Below are 23,287 nucleotides of genomic sequence, written 5' to 3' on the forward strand. Positions count from 1 at the left end.
ACGCGCCTGGCATGAAGTGGCGCGGAGGGAAGGTGGAGCATGCGTAAGGCGCGGAGTCGGTACTGCGCGTGCGTAGGAAAGCGGGCTGCAGGTGTGAGGGCGCGGCAGCGTGACGTCCTGAGGGCCGTGGCTCCTCACAGCCGCACCTCATTCTGACAGCCTTTGTGGTGGAGTGAGTTCGGGTGTGAGTGTGAGTGTTCTTGTTGTCCCTCTGTGGCGCAGCTCTCCAGAAGTCGAGTCCACAGTGTCAGGCCTCAGGCCTTCTTGTCTCCCACCGCCAGTTAGCCACGTGGTCCCCGTGACTGCCTATGTGGGCATTTTCTCAAAACGTCACGCCAGTGACTTAGGCGACTTATTCCCCATCAGATCCAAGTTGACCTCGTCCCGACTAAAGACAGAGCAACTTTCATTACTGCTGTAGCCCAGGTTGGTCCTGGCTTGCCTTGGGTCCCACAGTCTGAAGACATTGGCCGGAAGCCACTCCTGACCCGAGGTAGCCCTCCTAAAGCCTTCCGTGACTTTGGTGGGTCTCCAGAGACCTCTCAAAAGCTCCCAAGTACCCCATGTCCCAGATAATTAAGCTTTATGCGGGGGTGGGGGAGAAACAGTTGTCACCAACCCAGAGACTAGAGCAGGGATCACGAGGGCAAGATCGGTGCTTCACACAGGGAAGGGTGTGAACGTCTACCTGGCCATGGTCCAAGACGGCTATGACCTGGCTTCCCACCCAGTGTCCTGCTGGAGACCAGCTGACTCCCCTCATCAGGCTGCCAGATGGGCCCAGTGGAGGAGGGAAACTATCGGGTACACATGGGGACATACAGTGCTGGCAACAGCTGGAGAGTTTGTTTGTTGTTTTCAGACTTCTCAGGGAAAGATAAAATGAATAAGAAGAAGCAGCGGGACTCAGGTATTTGGTTTATTCAAATTGGCTATTTATTTATTTATTTATTTATTTATTATTCATTCATGTTCAGGCAGGGTTTCTGTATAGCCCTGGCTGTCCTAGAACTAGCTCTGTAGATCAGGCCCCAAACTCATAAAGCTACGCCTGCCTCTGCCTCCAGAGTGCTGGGATTAAAGGTGTGATTCACCACCACCACCTGGCATCAAATTGGCTTTTTTAATATTTACTTAATTATTTGAGGTACTGAGCATGGAACACAGGGCTTCCTGCATGATAAAATACTCTACCATGAAACTACACCTCTGACCCAAGTTGACCTTATTTTTTTGTTTTTTTTTATGTTGGGGAAGCAATTCTTGCCATGTATGCTGACTAGTTTTATGTCAGTTGACAGAAGCTAGAGCCATTTGGGAAAAGGAACTCTTAATTGGGAAAATGCATCCGAAAGATTTGCCTGTAGGCAAGTCTGTAGTGCATTCTCTTGATTAATGACTGATGTGGGTGGGTCCAGCTCATTGTGGGCATGCTGTCTGGAGGCAAGCAGTCCTAAATTCTATTAGAAAGCAGTCAGCTGTGGGGCAAAACCCAGTAAGCAGCGTTCTTCCCTAGCCAGTACTATGAGCGTTCCTGGAGTTCTGCCCTGACTTTCTCTGATGATGGACTATGATGTAAAAGTGGAATAACCCCTTTCTTCCTTGACTTGCTTTTTTGTTCACAGTTTTATGGGTTTTTATCCCAACAATAGAAATCCTAACTAAGACATCATGTACCCCAGGTTGGCTTTGAGTTTGTGATCCTCCTGCCTCAGCTTTCCAAGTGCTGGGATGATAGGCCTGTGGCATCAAGCCCAGGTGTTTTGATGTTTTGTAAATAGGATCTCAGTATGGGGCTGCAGAGGTGACACTAAAGTGTTTTCCAAATATGTATGAGGACCCGAGCCCAAATGCCAGAACCATGTTTAAAATGCCAGACATGGTTAGCCCTTGTTTGTAACCCCAACGACTTGCTGGTAAACAAGTCTAGCCTACGTGACAAGATTCAGGTCAGTGAGAGACCCTCATAAAACAAGGAGGGGCTGGGGGAAATGGCTGGGTGAGTTCAGTGCGTGCTGTGTGAAAAGAGCTTGAGTTTGGACTCCCAGTACTCACAGGAAAGCGGGCTGTGGTGAAGCGTGTCAGCGCCCAGCACCCCAGCATGGAGATGGGGAGTGGAGACAGCTAGTCTCAACACAACAGGGACCTCCAGGCTCAGTGAGAGATCTTATCTCAGAGAACAAGATGTAGGGCTGAAGAGATGGTTCAGGGGTTAAGTTTTGTTGTTTTTTTGTTTTTTTTGAGACAGGGTTTCTCTGTGTAGCCCTGGCTGTCCTGGAACTCACTCTGTAGACCAGGCTGGCCTCGAACTCAGAAATCTGCCTGCCTCTGCCTCCCAAGTACTGGGATTAAAGGCGTGTGCCACCACTGCCCGGCACAGGGGTAAAGATTAATAGTTGCTTTTCCAGAGGATCCAAGTTCACTTCCCAGAACCCACATGGAAGCTCACAACCATTTTGTAATTCCAGCTCCACACTCTCTTCTGGCCTCTAATGGGTGAATATATGATGCACACACATACATGCAGGCAAAACACCCATACAAATAAAAATGTTTTAGAAGATACAGATAAAGATGCCTAATATTGACCTCTTACTCCACATGTTCAACTTAGGCTCAGGCAAGAGCACTGGCATACACATGCAGGTGAAAACACACACACACTCCACAAGGTGGAAGGCTCCTGAAGAAGGACATGGGGCATTGTACTCTGGCTTGCACATATGTACTCCCTCCCACACATTATCTTGCTCAGACTGGCCCTGAGTTTCTCCTGGGCTCAGGTGACTCTCCTACCTTAACTGTCTAAGTAGCTGAGACCACAATACCACCAGCACACCTAGCTCTCCATAGCACTTCTGAATTGCTGCTTCTCACCACAGCACTAATAGGACAGCTTTGAGCACCTTCAGAGATAGTGAAACTTTAGTACAGGCTAGTAAAAGTAATAGGAATTATGGAGAAAGGTTATAGAAAAAAAAAAAAAGAACTTTCTAGTATTTCTCCTAGCCTCTGGTCCCAAGGCTAGGGGACCAAAAGGTTTTTCCCACTTTAGGTTTCAGGGCAGAAATGTAACCACCTCAGAGATGATTCCTGCAGAGAGCTAATGCCAGATCATTTTGGTATGTGACTCTGATCTAGATCCAAAATGTTGGTTGGTCTCTGTTCACTGTAATTGTGGATAACAGTCTGTACCTCAGTTCCCGGTTAAGTAAATGAGTGATAGCAAATGCACCTACCTTGGTTTATTTTATGTTCTGCAGTGCTGGGGATAAAGCCAGGTCCCCATGCTCTGAGGCAAGTATTCTACCACTGTGATTTACCCCTAGCATAAAAGCCAGATAAAGGCACCCCTTGGTCTATCTTCTGACTGACTCTGGTGTGTTCATGGGTGTCACTGTAGCTCCCTGCCCATGTGAACTGTGACTGATAGTGTCTCCAAGGGTAGCTATCTCATGACCTGTTGACCTTGCTCTACCTAAATAATAATAAAATCCACTACTGTCTGTATCCCCTCTGCCTAGAGTGCTGCCAAGCAGCTACTACCTCACTCCATCATCTGTGTGTCCTATCATGAGGAAGGGGATGCACCCAGTTCCTGATGTCCTAAGCTATTTTATCATGTGTGTATGTACATGGGTAAACTTTGTGTGCCCAAGATTTTGTTTGGTGACAGTATATGTGGTTATTGGAGAAAGATGCATTTTTTCCCCTTAAAACTAAAAACTTAGAGTCTGCCATTTCTTGGTCGTACTGTGGTTTTCCCATTGCTGGCCCCTCCCACCCCACCCCACCCCCGTATCTGAACTTGCATACCTCCTATGTTCCTCTCTCTGGATTCTGAGTGAATTTAGGAAGCCCAGGCTCTGTCTCCTTTCCCCACTCCCATGAGAGGCCACCATTTCTCACACCACCTGGTTTAGCAAAGGTCCAGTGGACCTTGATGACTGAGTGGCCTAGGACATGGGGATTTTGAGAGGTTGTACCCTTTCTCATGTCTTCTATTTTAGTTAATAATCGGTTACACATTAAAAAAATTAGTTAATGGATTCACCATAATTAAGTGTCATGACATTTATGACATAATATAAAACATTAACATTTTAAGCCAAACAATAAAATAGAACTCATTTTTAGGGAATGAGGGATTGTTCAGTTGATAAAGTAACCTTGTGACCATGAAGACTTGAGTTCAGTTCCCACACCTCATGTAAAAGCTAGATGTGGTGACACATGCTTGTAATCTCAGCACTGATGGAGGAGCAGAGACAGGCAGATCCTTGGAACTTGACAGTCAGCCAGCCTAGCTTATTTGGCAAGCTCTAGGAGAGTGAAGGAACTGTCTTAGCCTCTATTCCATTGCTGTGAGGGGTCGCCATGACCAAAGCAACTTAGGAAGCGTGTAACTGGGGGCCAGCTCACAGTTCCAAAGAGTGAGTCCATGGCCATCTTGGTGGTAGCACAGCAACAGTAAGGCATCGTGGCATTGAGCAGTAGCTGAGAGCTTACATCTTATCTACAGGCAGCAGGCCCAGGGAGGGTGGCAGGGAGGAGGGGAGAAGAGAAAGAGATGGAGACTGGCCTGAAACAGGCTTTTGAAACCTCCAAAAAGGACACACTTCCTAATCCTTTTCAAAACAGTTGTCAACTAGGGACTAAGCATTCAAATATATGAGCCAGTGGCTCATTCTCATTCAAACCAGCACAACACCTGAGGAAGGCCACACATTGCACCATACACACATTTTTTTAAAACTTTAATTATGATAACTCAGTGGGTCAAAGTGTTTGCCTCTAAGCCAGTCTCCCTGTGTTTGATCCTAGGACCCACATAGTAAAAGGACAGACTCCCACACGTGCCTCTGTGATATAAAAATAAATGTATTTTTGAGACAGGGTTTCTCTGTGTAGCCCTAGCTGTCCTGGAATTTGCTCTGTAAACCAGACTGGCCTCAAACTCACAGAGATCAGCTTGCTTCTACCTCCTGAATGCTGGGATTAAAGGCGTGTGTCACTACCACCCAGCATAAAATAAAATTACTATATTTATTTAAAAATTTTTATTTAAAAATTACATTTTTTCTTTTTTAAGTGCTTGGGGTGGGGGTGTGGGATAAACCCAGGCCTGGGACATGCTAGTCAAGCATGCCACCTTTGGAATCTTGGTTCTTGTTTGGCTGGGAGGGAAATCTAGCTAGCTCCTTTGGGGATAGTCAGTGATGGTTGTAGACATTTTTATTTTCATATTAGGAGAAGGATATGAGGGAAGATACTGCTGGCATCTAGTAAGTAGCAGCCAGGGCCACTGCTCTAAATTCACAGTTCCCAGGACAGTCCTTACAACACAGCATCCCAACCCAGTGTTCCCACGGGAATAGCTGTTCACCACTACTCCTGACTGTCCAGTCCAGCACACTCCCTTGTCAGCAGTGCTAGGATGAGTAAGGTGCTGGGGGTGTGGTCATCTGCAGAACCCTCAAGCACCTTGTCCTTTTAGACTTAAAAACTGATATGTCAGTTACGCTGGCAGCACTTGGGAGTCTTGACGCAATCTGAGACTAGCCTAGATCACATAGGTGAAAAAAAAAACAAACTTCATTTTGAAATAATTTGGGGGTTATTAATAAGTCTCAGAAATAGTTTGAGAAATCCAATCTTTTCTTCTCTAGCTTCCCCTAGTGTTAATATATAACAGAATATAAGGGCAGTGGTCAAACTATTAAGGACAGGAAACCAGCCTCATTATACTACTTTAATCCTCTGCTGGGTGCAGCTGGTCTCACTCAGGACTCCTACTTTTAACAGATTCCACGATGTCCAAGTGCCTTCTATAGAACACTGAGTCTGCATGGCATCTACCAGTAGACTCAGTCGCTGGATGAGTAAGAGTACTGAGCAGGATATAAATGATATTTAAATCACTGTATTACTGGGGGAAGTGGCCAGGAAATGTCTCTACATGGTTAATATAGGTGCAGTTTTTCTCTATCTGTGGTTGGTTAAACCTATAAATGAGGACCCTACAGCTACAGAAAACTCTACACACTCAAATTGGGAGGGGGGTATTCTCTCTCTCTCTCTCTCTCTCTCTCTCTCTCTCTCTCTCTCTCTCTCTCTCTGTGTGTGTGTGTGTGTGTTTTATAAGTGGTTGTCTTGGTGGATGTGCATGTTGAGGCCAGGTGGCAGCATCAGGTGTCTTTCTGATAGCTTTCCACTTTACTTTTGAGACAAGGTCTCTCACTGAACCTGAATTTTCTCAATTCAGTATGGCGGTTTTCATCTCCATCCCACCTCTGAAAACTGGGGTTATAGACAGACATGTGATTAGCTTGGCTTTTACATAGGTACTGGGGATCCAAACTTAAGTCCTTACATTTGTATGATAGCCACTTTACTGACAGTCACCTCACACCACACATGCTGACTTACCAATTCTTGTTTGTTGTTGTTAGTTGGCTGGTTGTTTTTTGGTTTTTGATACAGAGTTTCACTGTGTAGCCCTGGTTGTCCTGGAACTTGCTCTGTAGACCAGGCTGGCTTAGAACTCACAGAGATCCACCTGCCTCTGCTTCCTGAGTACTGCAGGAGGATACCACCACCACCACCACCACCACCACCACCACCCAGCTTCAGTTCTGTTTTCAAGTTTCCAGTAATGGGCTCTGCTTGTTGACAAACAATGTAAAATTTCTTCCCTTGAGAACTCAGGAGTGTAGCTGAATGGTGGAACATTTATCTGGTATATGTAAGAAAGCCTCTGGTATCAAATAATAATAAAAAATTCATTTGAAAATAATAAAGCCGGGCGGTGGTGGCCCACGCCTTTAATCCCAGCACTTGGGAGGCAGAGGCAGGTGGATTTCTGAGTTCGAGGCCAGCCTGGTCTACAGAGTGAGTTCCAAGATAGCCAGAAGTACACAGAGAAACCCTGTCTCGAAAAAAAAACAAAGAAAAAAATATTAAACTCAGCTCAGTTGGTAGAATGCTTGTGTAACACATGAAGCTCTGTATTCTAGCTCTAGTACCACATAAACAAGGAGGGGCAGTAGACAGCTGTAATCTCAGTGCTGGGGACCTCGAGGCAGAAGGATCAGAAATTCAAGATCATCTTCAGCTACCTAGTGAGTTTCTGGCCAGCTTAGCTACATAAGTGCCTGTCATTGTTGCCCACTCCCCCAGAAGAAAGAAAATAAAACTTCTTAGGTACAAACGAAAAACTTAAAGCATGCACACACCAAAAGAGAATGAATCCCCTGGAGTTGGAATTACAGGCGGCTGACATGGGTGCTGGGAACCCAACCCAGGCCCCTCTTTGAAAAGAGCAGAGGAGCTCTAGACCCTCACCCTATGCTTTGTGTAGGTTGGTTGGTCTGGTATTTTTTATTATCATTTTTTTTATGTAGTCCAGTCTAGATGAGGATTTGAGCTACAATTGCAGGCCTGTTGACCGCAGGTAGCTTTGAAACACCCAGTGTTACATGAGGTACTGTAGCTTCCCTGTTACTAAGGTAAGGAGCTTGAAACTTAAAAACATTGTCCTTCCTTGGGGGTGGCTGAACTATTCATTCATTCATTCATTCATTCATTCATTCATTCATTCATGAGACAAGCTTGCTGGTGCTCAATCTGCAGACTGTGCTAGCCTCTCCTGCCTCTGCTGGTATTAGAGGTATGTCACCACCCTGACCATGAAGGAGGAAGTAAGAATTATACTTCCTTTTCCCTCTGTGAGACAAAAGTGATCAACAGCTCATACTTGTTTTGTGCAGAGTGCCCAGGCCACTTAGAGGCACAGGGATTTCTCTGACTTTCAAGGAGGAAACTGAGGATAGCTGGGACCATGTGATGAGGACCATGGCAGGTCACCTCTCTGGCCTTGGACTGCACAGCCCTAGGAACCTCTTTCTGTGTCTCCCCATATGGGGTGCATATGTAGGAAGAAGGTTCTGGCAGGTGAAAAAAGGCCTTTGTTTTTGGTGTGGAACATGAGGTTCTCTCTTATTTCATTTGAATCAGTCCTGTGGGAGACTGATCATAGAAAGTACCGTTCATGGGTGTTGATGCTTTACCTTTTATTTTGGTACAAATCTCCATTGAATCAGCCAAGCAAGCCGGTGTTTGGGATCAATCTCAGGCAACCAACCAAGCAAAGCTATTTATTTTTGCTTTTTGTGGCAGAGTAAGAGGTGGAAGCATAAACATCCTCGAGAATGTCCTGGGCCACAGTGCTGTTTAGAGCTGGCACCTATGGGAGGAGGGCCCGGCGAGAGTGTGAGCAGAAGATGGGAAACACCAGTAGTACTGGGCACCCGCAGGGTTTAGGTCAATGTGTGTCATGGAGACTGCTCAGCAAGTGCACAGCAACAGAGGAACAGAAAAGAAAACACTGGAGGGCCGAGACATAGCTTAGCAACACAACACTTTCTGACGTAGCCAGAGTCTTTAGTGTTGTACGGCTCTGTGTCCATGTCTGTGCATGTAGGTACAGTATATGTGCATTTGTGGGTGCCTATGTATACAGAGGCCAGAGGTTAATGTCAGGTGTTGGCTTCAGTCACTCTCCACTTTATTTTCTGAGTCAGGGTCTCTCACTGGCCCGGAGTTCACCAGTTGGGTCAACATGCTCCAGGGATTTGCCTTTCTCCAGCCCTCCAGAGCTGGGTCACAGGTGGATGCCACAATTCCTGGTTCTTACATTCATATTGTGGGTTGTTCTTCTGTTTTGTTCTTCTTGCCTAGAAGAAGCCCAATATACAGTAGGTACTTTATGAATGGACAAAAGACTCTTGAATTTGTAAGTACTGGAGCAGAACCAAATCTTGTTCTTGGTTGATTGCCACAGCTTTCTTGCCTGGAAAATGGCACTACAGGTTAAGTGTGGTGCCCTCATCATCCCTGCACTGGGAAAACTGAAGTAAGAAGAGCACCAGCTCAGGGCCAGCCTGGATTACAGAACCAGACCTTGTCTGAGGAAATGAGGAAGGATGGCATCATGGAAGCACTTTGCCTCTAAGTCTCCTCATAAAACACCAGATCTTAGGAGTGTGCATATGTGACTTCACAGGGTGTACACGTGCTGGGTTCTTTGAACACAGGTTTAGAATGGGGCAGGTCTGAGAGCTGGGGATGGTTGATGGTTTCTGTGTAAGTAAGTATCCTTCCTTCAGAAAATGGATATTCAGGCCAGGGCTGGTGGCACAGGGCTGCATTCTCTAAGTCAGAAGTCTAAAGAAAAAAACTGACAGCTAGATCTTGCCTAGGCTACAGAGTGAGTGCAAGGTCAGCCTAGGCAACTGTGCAAGATTCTACCTCAGAAATTTAAAAAGAGATGGCTCCGTGGTTAAGAGCACTGACTGTTCTTCCAGAGGTCCTGAGTTTGATTCCCAGCAACTATATGGTGGCTCACAACCATCTGTAATGGGATCTGATGCCCTCTTCTGGTGTGTCTGAAGACAGTGACAGTATACTCGCATACGTAAAATAAATAAATCTTTAAAAAATCATTTAAAAAAAATTTAAGAGTCTCATTCTCTACTGACTGAGCTAGCCAGGCAGCGATTTTAAAAAATTTAAAAAAGAAGTAGTTCCTTGGCAGACCATTTGCCTACTTAGCTTATGTGACGCCCTGCATTCAACCTCCAATTCTGAGCTGGTGGCAGGAGACGTGTGTGTGTGTGTGTGTGTGTGTGTGTATGTATGTGTATACATATACACATACATAGTCTGTGTGATGTACTATACATTCTCCAGTACTGGCAGGGAAAATTTTATTTATGTCTACACATAGCATGCATAATACAGGGTGTGGTGGCATATGCCTGTAATCATAGCTACTTTGAAAGGGTGAGGCAAGGAGATCACTCCTTAAAGGGGGAAGGAAGAAAATATTTCATAAGTTTTAGGCTGCCAAGGACAGTAAAGGACAACCCCTGTTGCCCTGAGTGACATAGAAGAGCATGACAAGACATAAAGGACCAAGAGGCCTCCTGTACCTGTGGCCCTACTTTTTCCAAGAGATATTCTGCAGTTGTCCAGGGGAGCTTGTGAACTCCAGGTTTCCTTGTCTATACCTGATGAGGATATGTTCTAGAAGCTTAGTTTTTTGAAACAGGGTCTCATGTAATCCTGGATAGCCTCAAACTTGAAATCTTTCTACCTCAGTCTCCCAAGTGCTGGAACTAAAGGCATATACCACCATACCTGGCTCCTGTGTGTGTTTAGTTATCACTTTGGAGTACTGAGCATCAGTGCTGTTCTGTACATTCTTCTAGGCAAAGCAGAGGAAGCAAGAAAAGAACAAACTCTGTTCACATGTAGCTCAGCTGTAGGGAGACAGGAGATGACTAATGCCTCAGAAACAACAGACCCACTGTCAGGTGAAAAGGAAAGCCATGGTAGGAAGTGGAGGCTCATGGGGACCTCATACATGGCTCCACTATTTGATCTGAGACCTGTCACACTTCTCCCAGGGGAGAGATGGCTTGGTCCACTTGTCCCATGTGGCTTGGAGCCAAACTGCTTCAAGATTCAATCTCAGGAGCTGGAGGATGCTCTGCTCTTCCAGAGGACCTGGGTTCAATTCCATCTCCTAAATAGGGTTCACAAGTGTCTGTAATTCCAGTGTCAGAGGATCTGATGCTCTCTTCTGGCCCCTGCAGGTCCCACACATGGATACAGACATATATGTAGATGAAATACCCATTCACATAAAATAAAATTTAAAAAACATAAACTATTCTATCTCAGTCATAGCCAAATTATAGATCAAGCCAGGGTACTGGTTCTGTTGGTGAAGTACATGTGAGGTGACACACTTGTAATCCCAACACTGAGGAGGCAGGGACAGAACATTTTCTGGGGCTTGCTGGCTCTCAGCCAGTCTAGCCTTCTTGATGAATTTCAGGGCCCAGTGAGAATCCCTATCTCAAACGATAAGCTGAGTGACGCCCTAAAAAATTATACTGTATGTTCACACAAAGTCCTTGAATCAGCTTCCAAAATGCAGGTCACCTGTTCATTCCTGTACTTTGGAAGCTGAGGTAGCAGGATGGGAAGTTCATAGCTACAGGGTAAGATCCCACCCATCTCAACAGAAAAGAAAAATAATCTAATTGTATGGTCATATAAGGAAATGGGCCCTGCATCTTGAGTGATGCTCCCTCCCATTTTCCCATCACTAGGTGAGCATCAGAACTGGCCTTGCCCTCATCACAGACCCACTCACCTAGTCTAGCTGTGGTCCTGTTGTGCTAAGCTGACAGCTATGTTGATGAGCCTGATTGCATCCCTGCCCCTTACTTCCCTCTCTAAACCAGGGGACAGCCTTCATTCCTCAAAACCTTCTAAGAAACTACGGCTGAGAGACTCCCATGGAAGGCCCCAGAGCTCCATGATGGTCCATTCACGCCACTCTGGAGAGTCGGAAGACGGCTCAGAACCTGCTCCCTCTGTAGAGCCAGGTGCGGGGGAACCACAACCCACAGCTTCCAGGTAGGTGGCTCAGAACCCTCCAGCAGGCTTCTCTTCAGTCATTCACAACAAGCAAATGGGAAAGACAAGTGGTCCAGGATGACCAGCCACCACTACAGCTCTTTCTGGGGCCCTGGCTCAGGTCTTGTTTCTCATGGTTCTCTGTCCTGGAGAAAGGTTACAGATAACATCAATTCAGTCTCAGTCTCAACCACACTACTAGAAGAAGTTGGGAAGATAGCTCAGGTGGTAAGGAACTTGTTTCACAAGCACAAAGACCTGAGTTCTATCTGCAGAACCTGTGTGAAAAGTCTTAGTGTGGTAGTGTGCTCCTGTAGTCCCAGGGCTGGGGAGCTAGGACAGGTGGGTCCATGGGCCTTGTTGGCCATCCAGTCTAGCCTAGTCGGTGAGCTCTGGGACAGTGAGAGACTGTCTCAGAATGTTTTGAGTATGACACCTTAGGTTGTCCTTTGGATTCTACATGCATGCATCCACATGTATGTACACACATGTATAAGAAAAACAGGCCAGTCATAGTGACATATGGCTTTAATTCCCTGGGAAGCAGAGCAGGTGGATTTCTGTTAGTTTGAGGTCAGCTGGGTTACACAGTGAGACCTTATCTCCAAAAGGAAGGAAGGGAGGGAGGGAGGGAGGGAGGGAGGGAGGGAGGGAGGGAGGGAGAAAAGAGGGAAGGGAAGGGAAGGGAAGGGAAGGAAGGAAGGAAGGAAGGAAGGTAGGTAGGTAGGTGGAACTAGGAGAAACAATGACTGGTGGCTGACATCTTTGGGGACGACATTGTGACCGAGGTGATCACATTTACTGAATTAAAAATACTGAGTGTGCTCACCCACCACAGCTGCTCTGTATGTGTGTCTGTCTAATTTCAGGTCATAACAATCTTGCTGCCGGGCGGTGGTGGTGCACACCTTTAATCCCAGCACTTGGAAGGCAGAGGCAGGTGAATTTCTGAGTTCGAGGCCAGCCTGGTCTACAGAGTGAGTTCCAGGACAGCCAGGGCTACACAGAGAAACCCTGTTTCAAAAAAAAATAAAACAACAACAACAAAAAAAAAAACCAAAAAAACAAAAACAGAAAAACAAAGAAAAGCAATCTTGCTAACAGTGGCACTGTGAAGCCACAAATGTTGATTCCTCAGACTTGTGTGAGCCACATGTCACCTAAACCTTCCTCCCCAAAAGACACAGAAATGGAATCCTCTGCTCACCTCTAGGCCAGTAGGGATGGCCCTGCTGTGGCTTACCAATCTACAAAGACCAGAGGAGTTGGGGGCAGGATTCTACCTATTATATATATATATATATATATATATATATATATATATATATATATATTCCACTAAGAAATACCACAAATACAGAAAATGTCACAGAAAAGAAAACCAATATAAAACACCAACAACTTAAAATGTGGGGGGAAGCTTGCCAGTGTCCAGAAGCTACTCAAACGACAACTTGCAGGACTGGGATGGAATCCAGCCCTCATGACAGTGTTCTCCTGGACTACCCCAGTACCTAAAAGATATTTTATTTACTTTGAGACACAGTCTTACAACATAATCCTGGCTGGCCTGGAACTTGCTATGTAGACTAGGCAGGCTTTGAACTCAGAGATCTGCCTGCCTCTGCCTTCTGAGTATGGGATTATAAGTATACACCACCATGGCTGGTTAGGATTTTCTTTTTTCTTTTTCCTCCCACCTTCCCTCCTTTCCTTCCCTTCTTTTTTTCTGGTGTGTGTGGATGGGGTTGACATGTACCCTGTCATCTATATGGATGTCAAAGGAGGTCAGAGACATAACCTAGGGTATCAGTCCTACTTCTTACTTGCTTGAGGCAGGGTCTGTTGTTTTTTTGTTATGTTCAGGCCAGCTGCTCACAAGCTTTCAGGGGTTCTCCTGCCTTTTTCTCCTCATCTCCTCATGGGGTGCCTGTACTACTCTTCCAGTGTTTATATAAGATGTATACATGTCTGACAGGGCTTTTACCCATTGAGCTATCTTCTCAGATTCTTTTTTATTGTTAATATTATGTTTTGTACATCAATCATGTGTTTTTGTAAATCTCACCCTCTCAAAGCAGATAAAAATCTGTGCCTGGAGCCTGTGGTAAAGCACTTGCTGGGCAGGTGGTAGGCTCCTGGTTCTAGCCTCAGCCTTGTGGGAGAAAACATGGAATTGATGTGAAAGGCCTCCCTCGAAGATTCAGAATCACTTATCATCTAGGTTTTTATCTCCCTTTATCCTTTGAGTGAGAGAGAAAGAGAAGGTGCGTATGGGTGTGTGTGGTGTGTGTGTGTGTTGGGGAATAGAACTCAAAGCCTTGCACACTAGGCTCCACTCAAAGCCTTGCACACTAGGCTCCACTGCTGGAGCTGCACTCCTGACCTCCCTTTGTCTTAGTATGTAAATGACATCTGGAAGGACTTCAATCCTTCTCTGCTTCTTTCCACCCAGCTGCCCAGTGGAGGACACAGGAGCTGCCTCTGACCTCCCAGGATCACAAAGAGAGCTGGTCCCCCTGCCTCCTTCCCAGGTGAGCCTCCTGTTTTAAATTCTATATCCTGTTCATGGCCAGTAGCACCTCACTGCCTACAAGGCTGAGGGACATAAAGGGATAGAAGACAACTGTATTTGTGAGACTACAAGAATTTAAGAAACAGAGGCAGGTGAATCTCTGAGTTCAAGGCCAGCCTGGACTACATAGTGAATTCTAGACTAGTCTTGGCCATAGAATAAGACATTGTCTCAAGAAACAGGGTAAGGAGCTAGGCAGTGGTGGCATATACCCTTAATCCCAGCACTCGGCAGATAGTGGCAGGGGAATCTCTTTGAGTTTGAGGATAAGTTGGTCTATATAACTACTAATTCTAGGCCAGCCAGTGCTACACAGAGAAACCTTTGTCACAAACAAACAAACAAAGAAACAGGGTAAGTAAAGTTGGAGATAGAGGGTAAGGGGGAACAGTTGGGGAGTATGGGAAGACCAGAAGTTGAAGGAATTCAAAGTCACCTTCAGCTATATATCAAGATCAAGGCCAGCCTAATCTATATGAAATCTCATCTCAAAACTAGAAATCCAGGGGGAGGGGGGAGAAATCTTAAAGAAGAGCTGGACATGGTGACATATACCTTTAGTCCAGAACTCAGGAGGCAAAGGCAGCCTGGTCTATGTAGTGAGCTCCAAGACAGCCAGAGCTACATAGATAGACCTAGTCTGAAGAAAAAGCAAAAATAAAGGCCTGTCTATACCTGAGTCGGAAAGTGGTTCGTAGCATGCAGGACAGTTCCATCCCTAAGACTGCTCTTTCTGAGACCCTGTTCTTTCACATTGTTGCTCTGTTCTTGTGTCTCTTTTACAGAACTCAGTGGGGAGGTTTGTCCCTCAGTTTGCCAAACCAAGGAAGACAATGACTAGAAAAGCCAAGGCAAGGGAAGAGGATCCAGAGAGCTGCAACACAAGCCAGGTAAGAGCCTTCCCTAGGCTGGCTGCTCCTGCTGGTCAACCTGGATCTTCCTTGAGTTCTCCAACATCTGTCTGGTATGCATTGCTGGTCAACCTTGGTCTTCCTTGAGTTCTCCAGGATCTGTCTGGTATGCACTGCTTGCTAAGCCTCATATTTGAGACCACTGAGTATACCATGACATGCAGCTTGCATGGAAATTGTCTCAGATTCAGAAAGGTAGTATGGCCACCACCGGGCAGTGGTGGCGCATGCCTTTAATCCCAGCACTTGGGAGGCAGAGGCAGACGGATTTCTCAGTTTGAGGCCAGCCTGGTCTACAGAATGAGTTCCAGGACAGCCAGGCCTACACAGAGAAACCCTGTCTTGAAAAAAAAAAAACAAAAACAAAACAAAAAACAGAAAGGTGATATATTTTCCCTGAGAGCCTCCTCTGCTTCTTGGGGGCTTCTGTGCAAGTCAGGAGCTTAAAAAGAATTTGGAGGATGGAAAGATGGTTCAGCAGTTAAAAGCACTGGCTGCTTTTCCAGAGAATCTAGATTCAATTCCCAACACCTACATGGCAGCGCACCGTCAGAGGTCAGTTGTAGGTAGTCGTGAGCTCCCTGAATGGGTGCTGGGAATCAAACTCAGGTACTCTGCAAGAATAGTATACACTAGGCTATCTCTCCAGCACTCAAGAGTCTTGGAATTGCCCTTGCCACCATGAATCTTGGGATTGACAGTGTCACTTATGGCACATGCCCTTGGAGGGAAGTAGGAACTTTGCAGTAGTAGTTCCTAACTGGGAGTGCTCCAGGGAACACGGATGCATGCTTGGGCTGGGGATGGCTTGGTGACTGAGCACTTGCATGGCTAGTATAAGAGCCTGGGTTCTGTCTGGAGATCATTGGAGCTGTGAATATTTAGTAAGGTACTTGCTTAGCATGCAGGAAGCCTTGGGTCATCATCTCCAACACTGCATAAGCTGAATGATGGTGCTTGCCTGAAATCCCAGCCCTTAGCCTCCTAAGAAATGGGAAGATCGGGGGCTGGTGAGATGGCTCAGTGGTTAAGAGTATTGTCTGTTCTTCTGGAGGTCATGAGTTCAAATCCCAGCAACCACATGGTGGCTCACAACCATCCATAATGATATCTGATGCCTCCATATGGGTGTCAGAAGACAGCTACAGTGTACTTACATATAATGAATAAATAAATAAATAAATAAATAAATAAATAAATAAATCCTTGCCGGGCAGTGGTGGCGCACGCCTTTAATCCCAGCACTTGGGAGGCAGAGGCAGGCGGATTTCTGAGTTCGAGAGTTCGAGGCCAGCCTGGTCTACAGAGTGAGTTCCAGGACAGCCAGAGCTACACAGAGAAACCCTGTCTCGAAAAACCAAAAAAAAAAAAGAGAGACCTCACAATAGAGAACCTTCATTTTCACCACTGGGGTTTGTGCTCCAGATCAGCCTCAGACTCTGCATCTCTTCCTCAGCCTCTAAATGTCAGGATATATGTGTGCCACCAATTCCAGCCCCATGCCAGCTGTTTTTTTTTAAATGATGTATTTATTACCTATGTGTGTGTGTGTGGGGGGGGGTGTACCTCTCCCACAGTGTGATGTGGAAGAAAGCAACTCTGTATAGTCTGTTTTCTTCACCAAGTGGATTCCAGGGATCAAACTCAGTCCATTAGGTATGACAGAAAGTGCCATCTCTACCTGCTGAGCCATCTCACTGGCTCTGGTATATCTTAAGTTGATAAGGGGCTGGTGAGATGGATTAGCCAGTAAAGGCATATGTCACCAGATCTGACAATCTGAGGATTCTCACAGGAGGAGCTGATGAGTTGTACCATTGGGCCAACTGGTAGCAGAGCCTTTAAACCCTTCGTTGGCTCTCTGGGGAGGGCACAGAACTCAGGGCCTCCTGTAGCTAGGCAAGTGCTCTGTTATGGAGTCACCCACAGCCTCCCACCTAGATTTTTATATTCTGAGATCCTGAATGCTTGGTGCTGGCAGAGAAGGACCCATAAAAGGAAGGGCATGTGTACGTCCCGTCCTCCTGCCTTAGCACAAAGTTCTGCCTAGAGTAGCTTATCAAGCCCACTGTGATACATAGTGGTGGTGCAACTATCTGATCTTGAGGACAGGGTCCTCAACTAGAAAACCCCCAACTAGAAAAGTTCTTCAGAGTGCTTGCTTATCTAAGGCCAGGGCTGAATCTTCTATTTCCACAGGAAACCAGGCCAGAGCTGGGTGCCCTCGAAGCAGGAAGCCAGTCACAGAGAGAGTCCCTGAGGTTCCCTCTCCATGATGCCAGAAGACCAGAAGACCAGACACAGCCAGATGGTACCCTCTCAAAAGAGAGGACCATCTCACTAGATATTGGAAGCTTGGGGAACAATGGTTTTGAGATAGCCACAGTCCAAGACAGTAATAGCCAGGAAAGACCCCTGTCAGATGATGCTGCTGAAGGCAGGGAGACAGATAGCACAGCCCCAGAGGAAGGAGGTGCCCAAGGAGGGGAAGCCGGGGCCCAGCATTCTGGGGAACCCCAGGAAGGAGAAGACATCCTCTACACTTCAGCATTAGTTCCTGCCTCAGACCCCACCATACCATGTCTAAAGACCTGGTCTGTGGCTCAAGACCTCTCTGTCCCCACACATAGTCTCAGCAGCACAGCTGCAGCACCCAGCTCCTGCAGCCCAGCAGATGCCTCTCTTATGGACAGTGTCATTACAGAAGTAAGCTTAGATCCCTCTGTGCTGCAACACAGTGCTCCAGAGGTGGCTGGGCTGCTGTGCTCTGTGGATGGAGAGATCCCTGACAGAGGCTGCAGTGGGACTCTGCTGGGTTACATACCTCTTGCTGAGGAGACCACAGCAGGCAGAGAGGAGGCCAGATGGGAAGAGAGGTCTCCTGGTGACACCCTAGCAAGCTTCACTGAGGCTGCAGTTCCTGTGAAACAAGAGCCCATGGTGGAAGCTGGAGATTCAAGCCATATAGCCCAGGAAATGGGTCCAGCAGTCAAGACCAAGGACCCTGGCTCTGAGGGACAGTTGCCAGGGGACATAGGAATGCCACCTTTACTAGAACAGCCCATGAATCAAGAGGTGGTAGAGTTAAGTGGCCTAACTTGCGATCAAGACATGGAGGGCCTCAGTCTGTGCCCTCATACCTCCTCTCAGCTAGAGCACACTTCTGCAGCTAGTGACCCTCCCCAGACCACTAAGGACTATCACAGTAGCCCAGGCATTCCTGTACATGTGGCAGGGCAGCAGCAGCCAGCTTCCAGTCCCAGAGATCAGTCTGCATGGCAGGAGTCGTCAGCAATGGAACTAGACTTCCTGCCTGACAGCCAGATACAGGATGCCCTGGATGCCACCAACATGGAGCAGGTAAGAGCTACCCTGTACTCAACAGACATCCCTGTCACCATTAAGGTGACAAGATGGGGCTAATGTGTCTGACACTTTATTTATACAACATAGGTGTCTGAGGGTAGGGAATCCCAGCAGCTTTGGGCAAGGTGGAGCCTAGTTTTCCTCAAAGGCATAGCTGATGGCTATCTGCAAGGGCCTGGCCTGTGAGGCTGCTAAGGAAGTATACAGGATAGGGACAGACAGGAAGCTCGTCAGTCTGGGGCCTCCCTACCGTATAACTAGAGCTTTCATATGTGCCATCCATGCCCAGCATCCACCCTTGGCTTGCAAGGGGCTGTGCAAGACCGTTATCATCAACACACCTGAAGAAGCCAGTGTCCTTACATCCGACAGAGGAAAGAGTCCTCATACCCTTGAGACTTACTAGGAATCTTGACTGGTTTTCCTGCAGGCACATGAGTAATTGTGCTTTGTGTTGTAGTTCCTGAAGGTCTTGTTGATCCATAACTGCCCAGTTGTGACCTTCTGGGCTTCTGAGCATAGGTCAGCCTTCAAGGTTACCTGTCAGTCCCACCCCTGGGAGAAAGCAGCCCTGCTCTCTGTTGCTGTACTTGATCTGACAAAGGGCTATATTGCCAGACCCTGAAACTAGGCAGCTCTCTCCTACACAGTGCATATAGTACAGGGGCTGAAGGAGGGGAGGCACCTGCCGGAGAGGAGGAGCCTGGGGTAGACTTCCGCCTCCGCTGGGTGGCTTCCAGCAAGCTGCGAGAGTATTTTCCCAAAGAGCCAGTATTTCACCCTGCACCACAACTGGCTTCTGTTGAGACTTATTGGTCCATTTTGCCACTTTGAGGGAAGCTTTTCATAAGACACAATCCCTTAATGCAAGCAAAGAATTTTGCCTAGTGTTCAGTCCAAGAAATAGGCAACCATGCTTCAAGACCACAGGTTCCATCCTGGCACCAAAAAGATGGGAGGGAGAACATGCTTTCCATCCTTGTTGGGGAACTTGCTTGACTATACTTCTGAGCAGGACACTGGACCTGAGGCAAAGCCCGATGTGACTTGAGAGGCCTGGGTTCATCCATCTTTGTAAATAAAACCTATCAGAGTCACAGGAACCTAGCACAGCCTATGTCATACTCAACAGGCACCACTAGCCTGGGAGCCGTTAGCTTTGACACCAGGCATTCCTGAACAAGTCAGGGTGACCTAGCCACTGAGCATGTTCCCATGGGAGGGCAATTTAGGAAGACCAGCTAGATGGCAGAGGCAGTATCTCCCAACACAGGGACACCTATGATCAGAACAGGGTCCCCTGCTGATCATACAGCCAGCCACACAGCCATTTTAGGAAGACATGACTGTAGGCCACTCTGCAGTGATGGTCTGACTTGTACAGTGCTCTCCTACTGTGGCGCGCAGCCTCGCCGATAAGGGGAACGCCACACTCAGGATTCTTCTGACAGCAATTTATTGTACAGCTCTTTTAGATGGCAGTGAGGTGAAGGACCCCAAGCCCCAAAAACCCACGGCTTATATAGAGCTTGAGGAGACATGCCACACACTCATTGGCTCCTATGATGTCGCCAGATTAGCATACTAGGTTTCGCGCCTTGCGCAGGCGCGCATTCAAGCAAGGCTCTCAAGAAGAACCAGGAAGCGGGAAACCGGCGCCATCTTGTAATGGCGAATGCGGCTCCTAACATCCTACCAGGAATTTGGTGATTTTTCCTCACGCCTTCAGTATGTTGGTCTGAAGCTGGAGCAGCTGGCATGGCTGAGTGGCATGATTGGGGCCCTAGGCTCTATCCCTAGTCCTTGGGGAAAGACAGATTCTTTGGTCTCTCCTAGGGGCTGAGGCTTCCAGGGCTTCCAGTGTCATGGCCCCTTCTGTCAGAGGCAGCACCCCATAGCTGAGCAGTGTCATCAGATGGACGAATGTGAGCACCAATCTCACTTTACTCTAGATGGGTCATGCAAGGTTGCCCTGGCTGGGCTCAAAGGATCCTCCCAGGTCTCCAGCACCAGCCTCACGAATTCCCATGCCAGACTCTTTCCCATATAGGACAATTAATACCTTAGGCAGGTAACATCGCCTCCTTTCAGCTGCTGCCACTTGGGTCCTGAGACAGTCTCACTTTGCAGGCCACACTGACCTCAGACCCCTAACGTTCTCCTGGTCTTCCAGGTGCCAGTTCTGTGTCCTGGCTCTAGGGTCTTCTAAGGAGTTAGGACCTCAGACTTAATGATGGACTCACACAGGGTAGTCTCAAACCAGGAGGCTGGCCCTAAACTCACAAGCGTCAGTCCTGCTCCAGCCCCTCAAGTTGCTAGAATTACAGGTGTACACTGCCTTGCCTGGTCATATTTTTGTTTTTTTCAAGGTCTCAGTATATTATATAGTCTTGGCTGTCCTAGAACTCTCTGTATAAATCAGGCTGTCCTTGAACTCACAGATCTGCCTTCCTCTGCCTCACAAGTGCTGGGGTTAAAGGCATCTACCCTTGCACCCAGCTTTGTTCTGGGATCTTTAAGATACTTAGAGAACTTTCACAGTGATTGGGATAAAATGCACTAGTGTATCCCAAAATGCATAGCAGCCTGTTGCAAGGACAAGAAAGGACAGCAGAGCAGCTGTGTCTGGAGCCTCTTGCTGGCATCACACTTCCTCTGTAGAAAGTTCAGCTAGAGTGAAGTCTTGGGTGCCTATGGCTGCTTCTCTCTGCCAGGCTGGGTGATTCATACACTGTTCCTACTCCTTCCAGGGTTTTCCTTCAGGGACTATGCCAGACCTTGGCTGGCCTGTCCCTAGTTCACATACCATCGGAGGATCCCCAAAGGCGGTGGCCAAGTCTCAGCCCAGGTAAGCGTCCCAGTCTTCAATCCAGAATGGGAGCTTGCCCTGTCTTTCAAACCACCATGCACCATATGTTCCTGGGAACTCAGGTGGCCCATGGTTCACACCCAAAGGAAGGACCTGTCCTTGGGACCTGGGCAGTCCCTCTAACACCTTGACCAGTTCTAGGCTCTTTGGACAAGGGTGTCCTAAGAGGAGGAGCCTTGGTGTTCCTGAGTCACATGAACTGGTGTCTCAGCAGGAGAGGGAACTGTGGTCAGAAACAGTCTTGAGGCTGCCCTCAACTCTGGCTCTGGACAGATACCCCAGGGACTCTGGCCCACCCTTTCTCCTCACAACCTTCCCTCCTTGAACCTGACTGTGTCTCTGCAGACTTATCAATGATTTACTGCCAAGTTTCGGTTTCTTCAGGCAAGCATGAAGGAGGCTAGGACACCAGCCTGTCCTCCTTCGTTCCTTTCCCTCTGCTGGCCTCCTGCCCTCTGTAACATATATCCCTTCTGCCAGCGGTCAACACATTCCCTCCCCGTGGATCAGTTTCTTCCTTCAGTGTACCAGAAGCAAGTTAGCTGTTACCCACTGTTATTGAGAAATATTATTTCAGTTTCCTATTGGTAAACAGGAGCCCCCAGATTGGTGCCTGAGGCTGAATGTTACTTGAGGAAAGCTAAGGGCCACCAGGCAGCCTCTGCTCGGTGCCCAGCCTCCTGAGTATAAGCAGCTCAGAAAAAGCCAGCTGTTAAGCAGAGCTGACAGGGCTCTCTTGTCCTGCCTGTGTGTATGGCTGCACATCCCTTTAGAGGATGCTGTGGCATGTCCTCTTCAGACTGTCCTGAGTGCTAGTGACTCTAGGGAGAATTAGCATCAAATGACCAAGTGTTGAGAAAGGGACAGTCCACAGAGTTAAAATGTGACTATCAAGACAAACTGGAAAAAAAAATATTTCAGAGTCCTCAGAGGCACTAGAAGAATGGTCAGGAATTCAGTGTGTTTTGAGGAGAGACAATGGAAAGGGCCAGGGGCAAGGTGAGGACAGGTAGTGCCCATTATTGGAGGGTCAAGGAAGGCCATGGCAGCAGCCCTGGTGTGGCAGTAATGGTGGCTGGGGTTGGAGCTAGGAGATTCGGGTGGGGAATGGGCAGGACATTACAGAGAAGCCCTTCCAACACAAGGAATGCTTGATCATCCTGAGCAGTTAGGCCACTCCTTTCTTCCCCATTTCCTGACAGATCTCATGTGGGAACCTGGGCCCAGGAGACCTGTAAGATGCAGGATGCAACAGACACGGTGCGAGGCCTCGTGGTAGAGCTCTCCAGTCTCAAGTAAGGGCAGCTCAAGTTGCCAGAGGGATATGGTACAAAGTAGAAACTGAGGCAGCATTACGGGGGGAAGGGGGGACGGAGTACTATAGCCCCAGCCCAGGCTGTCTCTGGTCCACCTCAGCATTTATGCAGTGGGATCTCGATCGACAGCTTTAGCCTACATGTTCATAGAGCAGCCTGTGCCTGCACGCCATCTGTGCACCTGTGAGGAGCCACCTGGTGGGATGCTGTGCCTGCACCTGCCGTCAGGGCACCCATGGGGAGCCACCTGGCGGTGTGGCTGAGACAGGGTCTGATGCAGTGGTGGGGCACAGCCAGTTCTACCCTGTTTCTCTTTCTTCAACAGCCGGCTGATTATGAGCACCCACCGGGACCTGGAAGCCTTCAAGCGCAGGAAGACCAAGTCTCTGCCTTACCTGACAAAGGGCTTGGGGAGCCTTGCTCGAGGGGATCAGGGCTGGAGGGACTTGTAAGCTGCTGCAGCCTATGGGGGTCAGCTTACCATGGCTCCATATGCAGGAGGCTGAGGGTGGCCACTTGGCCAGGGTCAGGATTGCTCCCATGCAACAGTGCCTGAGCTTTAGGAAGCCATCTGACAGAGCATGGCCCGGCCCTGGATGCTCATCCAGGTTTGAGTGCCTAGGCTCCTGAGCTGACTGCAGTTGTCTTTGAGTTTGTTTCTAGAGGGACGAGGTGGCCTCTGTTCATCTGCCTAGCCTTCTCCCATGCTCTCCATGTTTGGGACACGCAGGGAATAAATGATGCAGTCCTGAGCCTCTGA

The 23,287-nt window shown here is 47.8% G+C and overlaps 1 protein-coding gene across 2 annotated transcripts; it reads left to right on the plus strand.

Moving 5' to 3' along the window:
* Window positions 1-76: 76 nt before the first annotated feature.
* CUNH19orf57 (chromosome unknown C19orf57 homolog) lies at window positions 77-23,287 on the plus strand. 2 transcript variants are annotated; one of them, XM_028786316.1, is made up of 9 exons: window positions 77-426; window positions 863-910; window positions 11,316-11,490; window positions 13,946-14,024; window positions 14,851-14,955; window positions 17,176-18,336; window positions 21,093-21,190; window positions 22,414-22,506; window positions 22,853-23,287. In XM_028786316.1, the coding sequence occupies exons 2-9, from the start codon at window positions 883-885 to the stop codon at window positions 22,977-22,979; spliced, it is 1,866 nt and encodes a 621-aa protein (XP_028642149.1). In that variant the 5' UTR covers window positions 77-426; window positions 863-882; the 3' UTR covers window positions 22,980-23,287. The 2 variants fall into 2 exon arrangements, with proteins under 2 accessions (XP_028642149.1, XP_028642150.1); XM_028786317.1 differs by lacking the exon at window positions 14,851-14,955.

Source organism: Grammomys surdaster, unplaced genomic scaffold (genome assembly GCF_004785775.1).
Source record: "Grammomys surdaster isolate TR1022 unplaced genomic scaffold, NIH_TR_1.0 125463, whole genome shotgun sequence".
In the NCBI taxonomy this organism is placed as follows: domain Eukaryota; kingdom Metazoa; phylum Chordata; class Mammalia; order Rodentia; family Muridae; genus Grammomys; species Grammomys surdaster.

Coding starts and splice junctions, on each gene's coding strand:
- CUNH19orf57 (XM_028786316.1), top strand. CDS start 883: ATGAATAAGAAGAAGCAGCGGGACTCAG. Junction 18,337..21,092: donor ATGCCACCAACATGGAGCAG/GTAAGAGCTACC, acceptor TACTCCTTCCAG/GGTTTTCCTTCAGGGACTAT. Junction 22,507..22,852: donor GTAGAGCTCTCCAGTCTCAA/GTAAGGGCAGCT, acceptor TTTCTTCAACAG/CCGGCTGATTATGAGCACCC.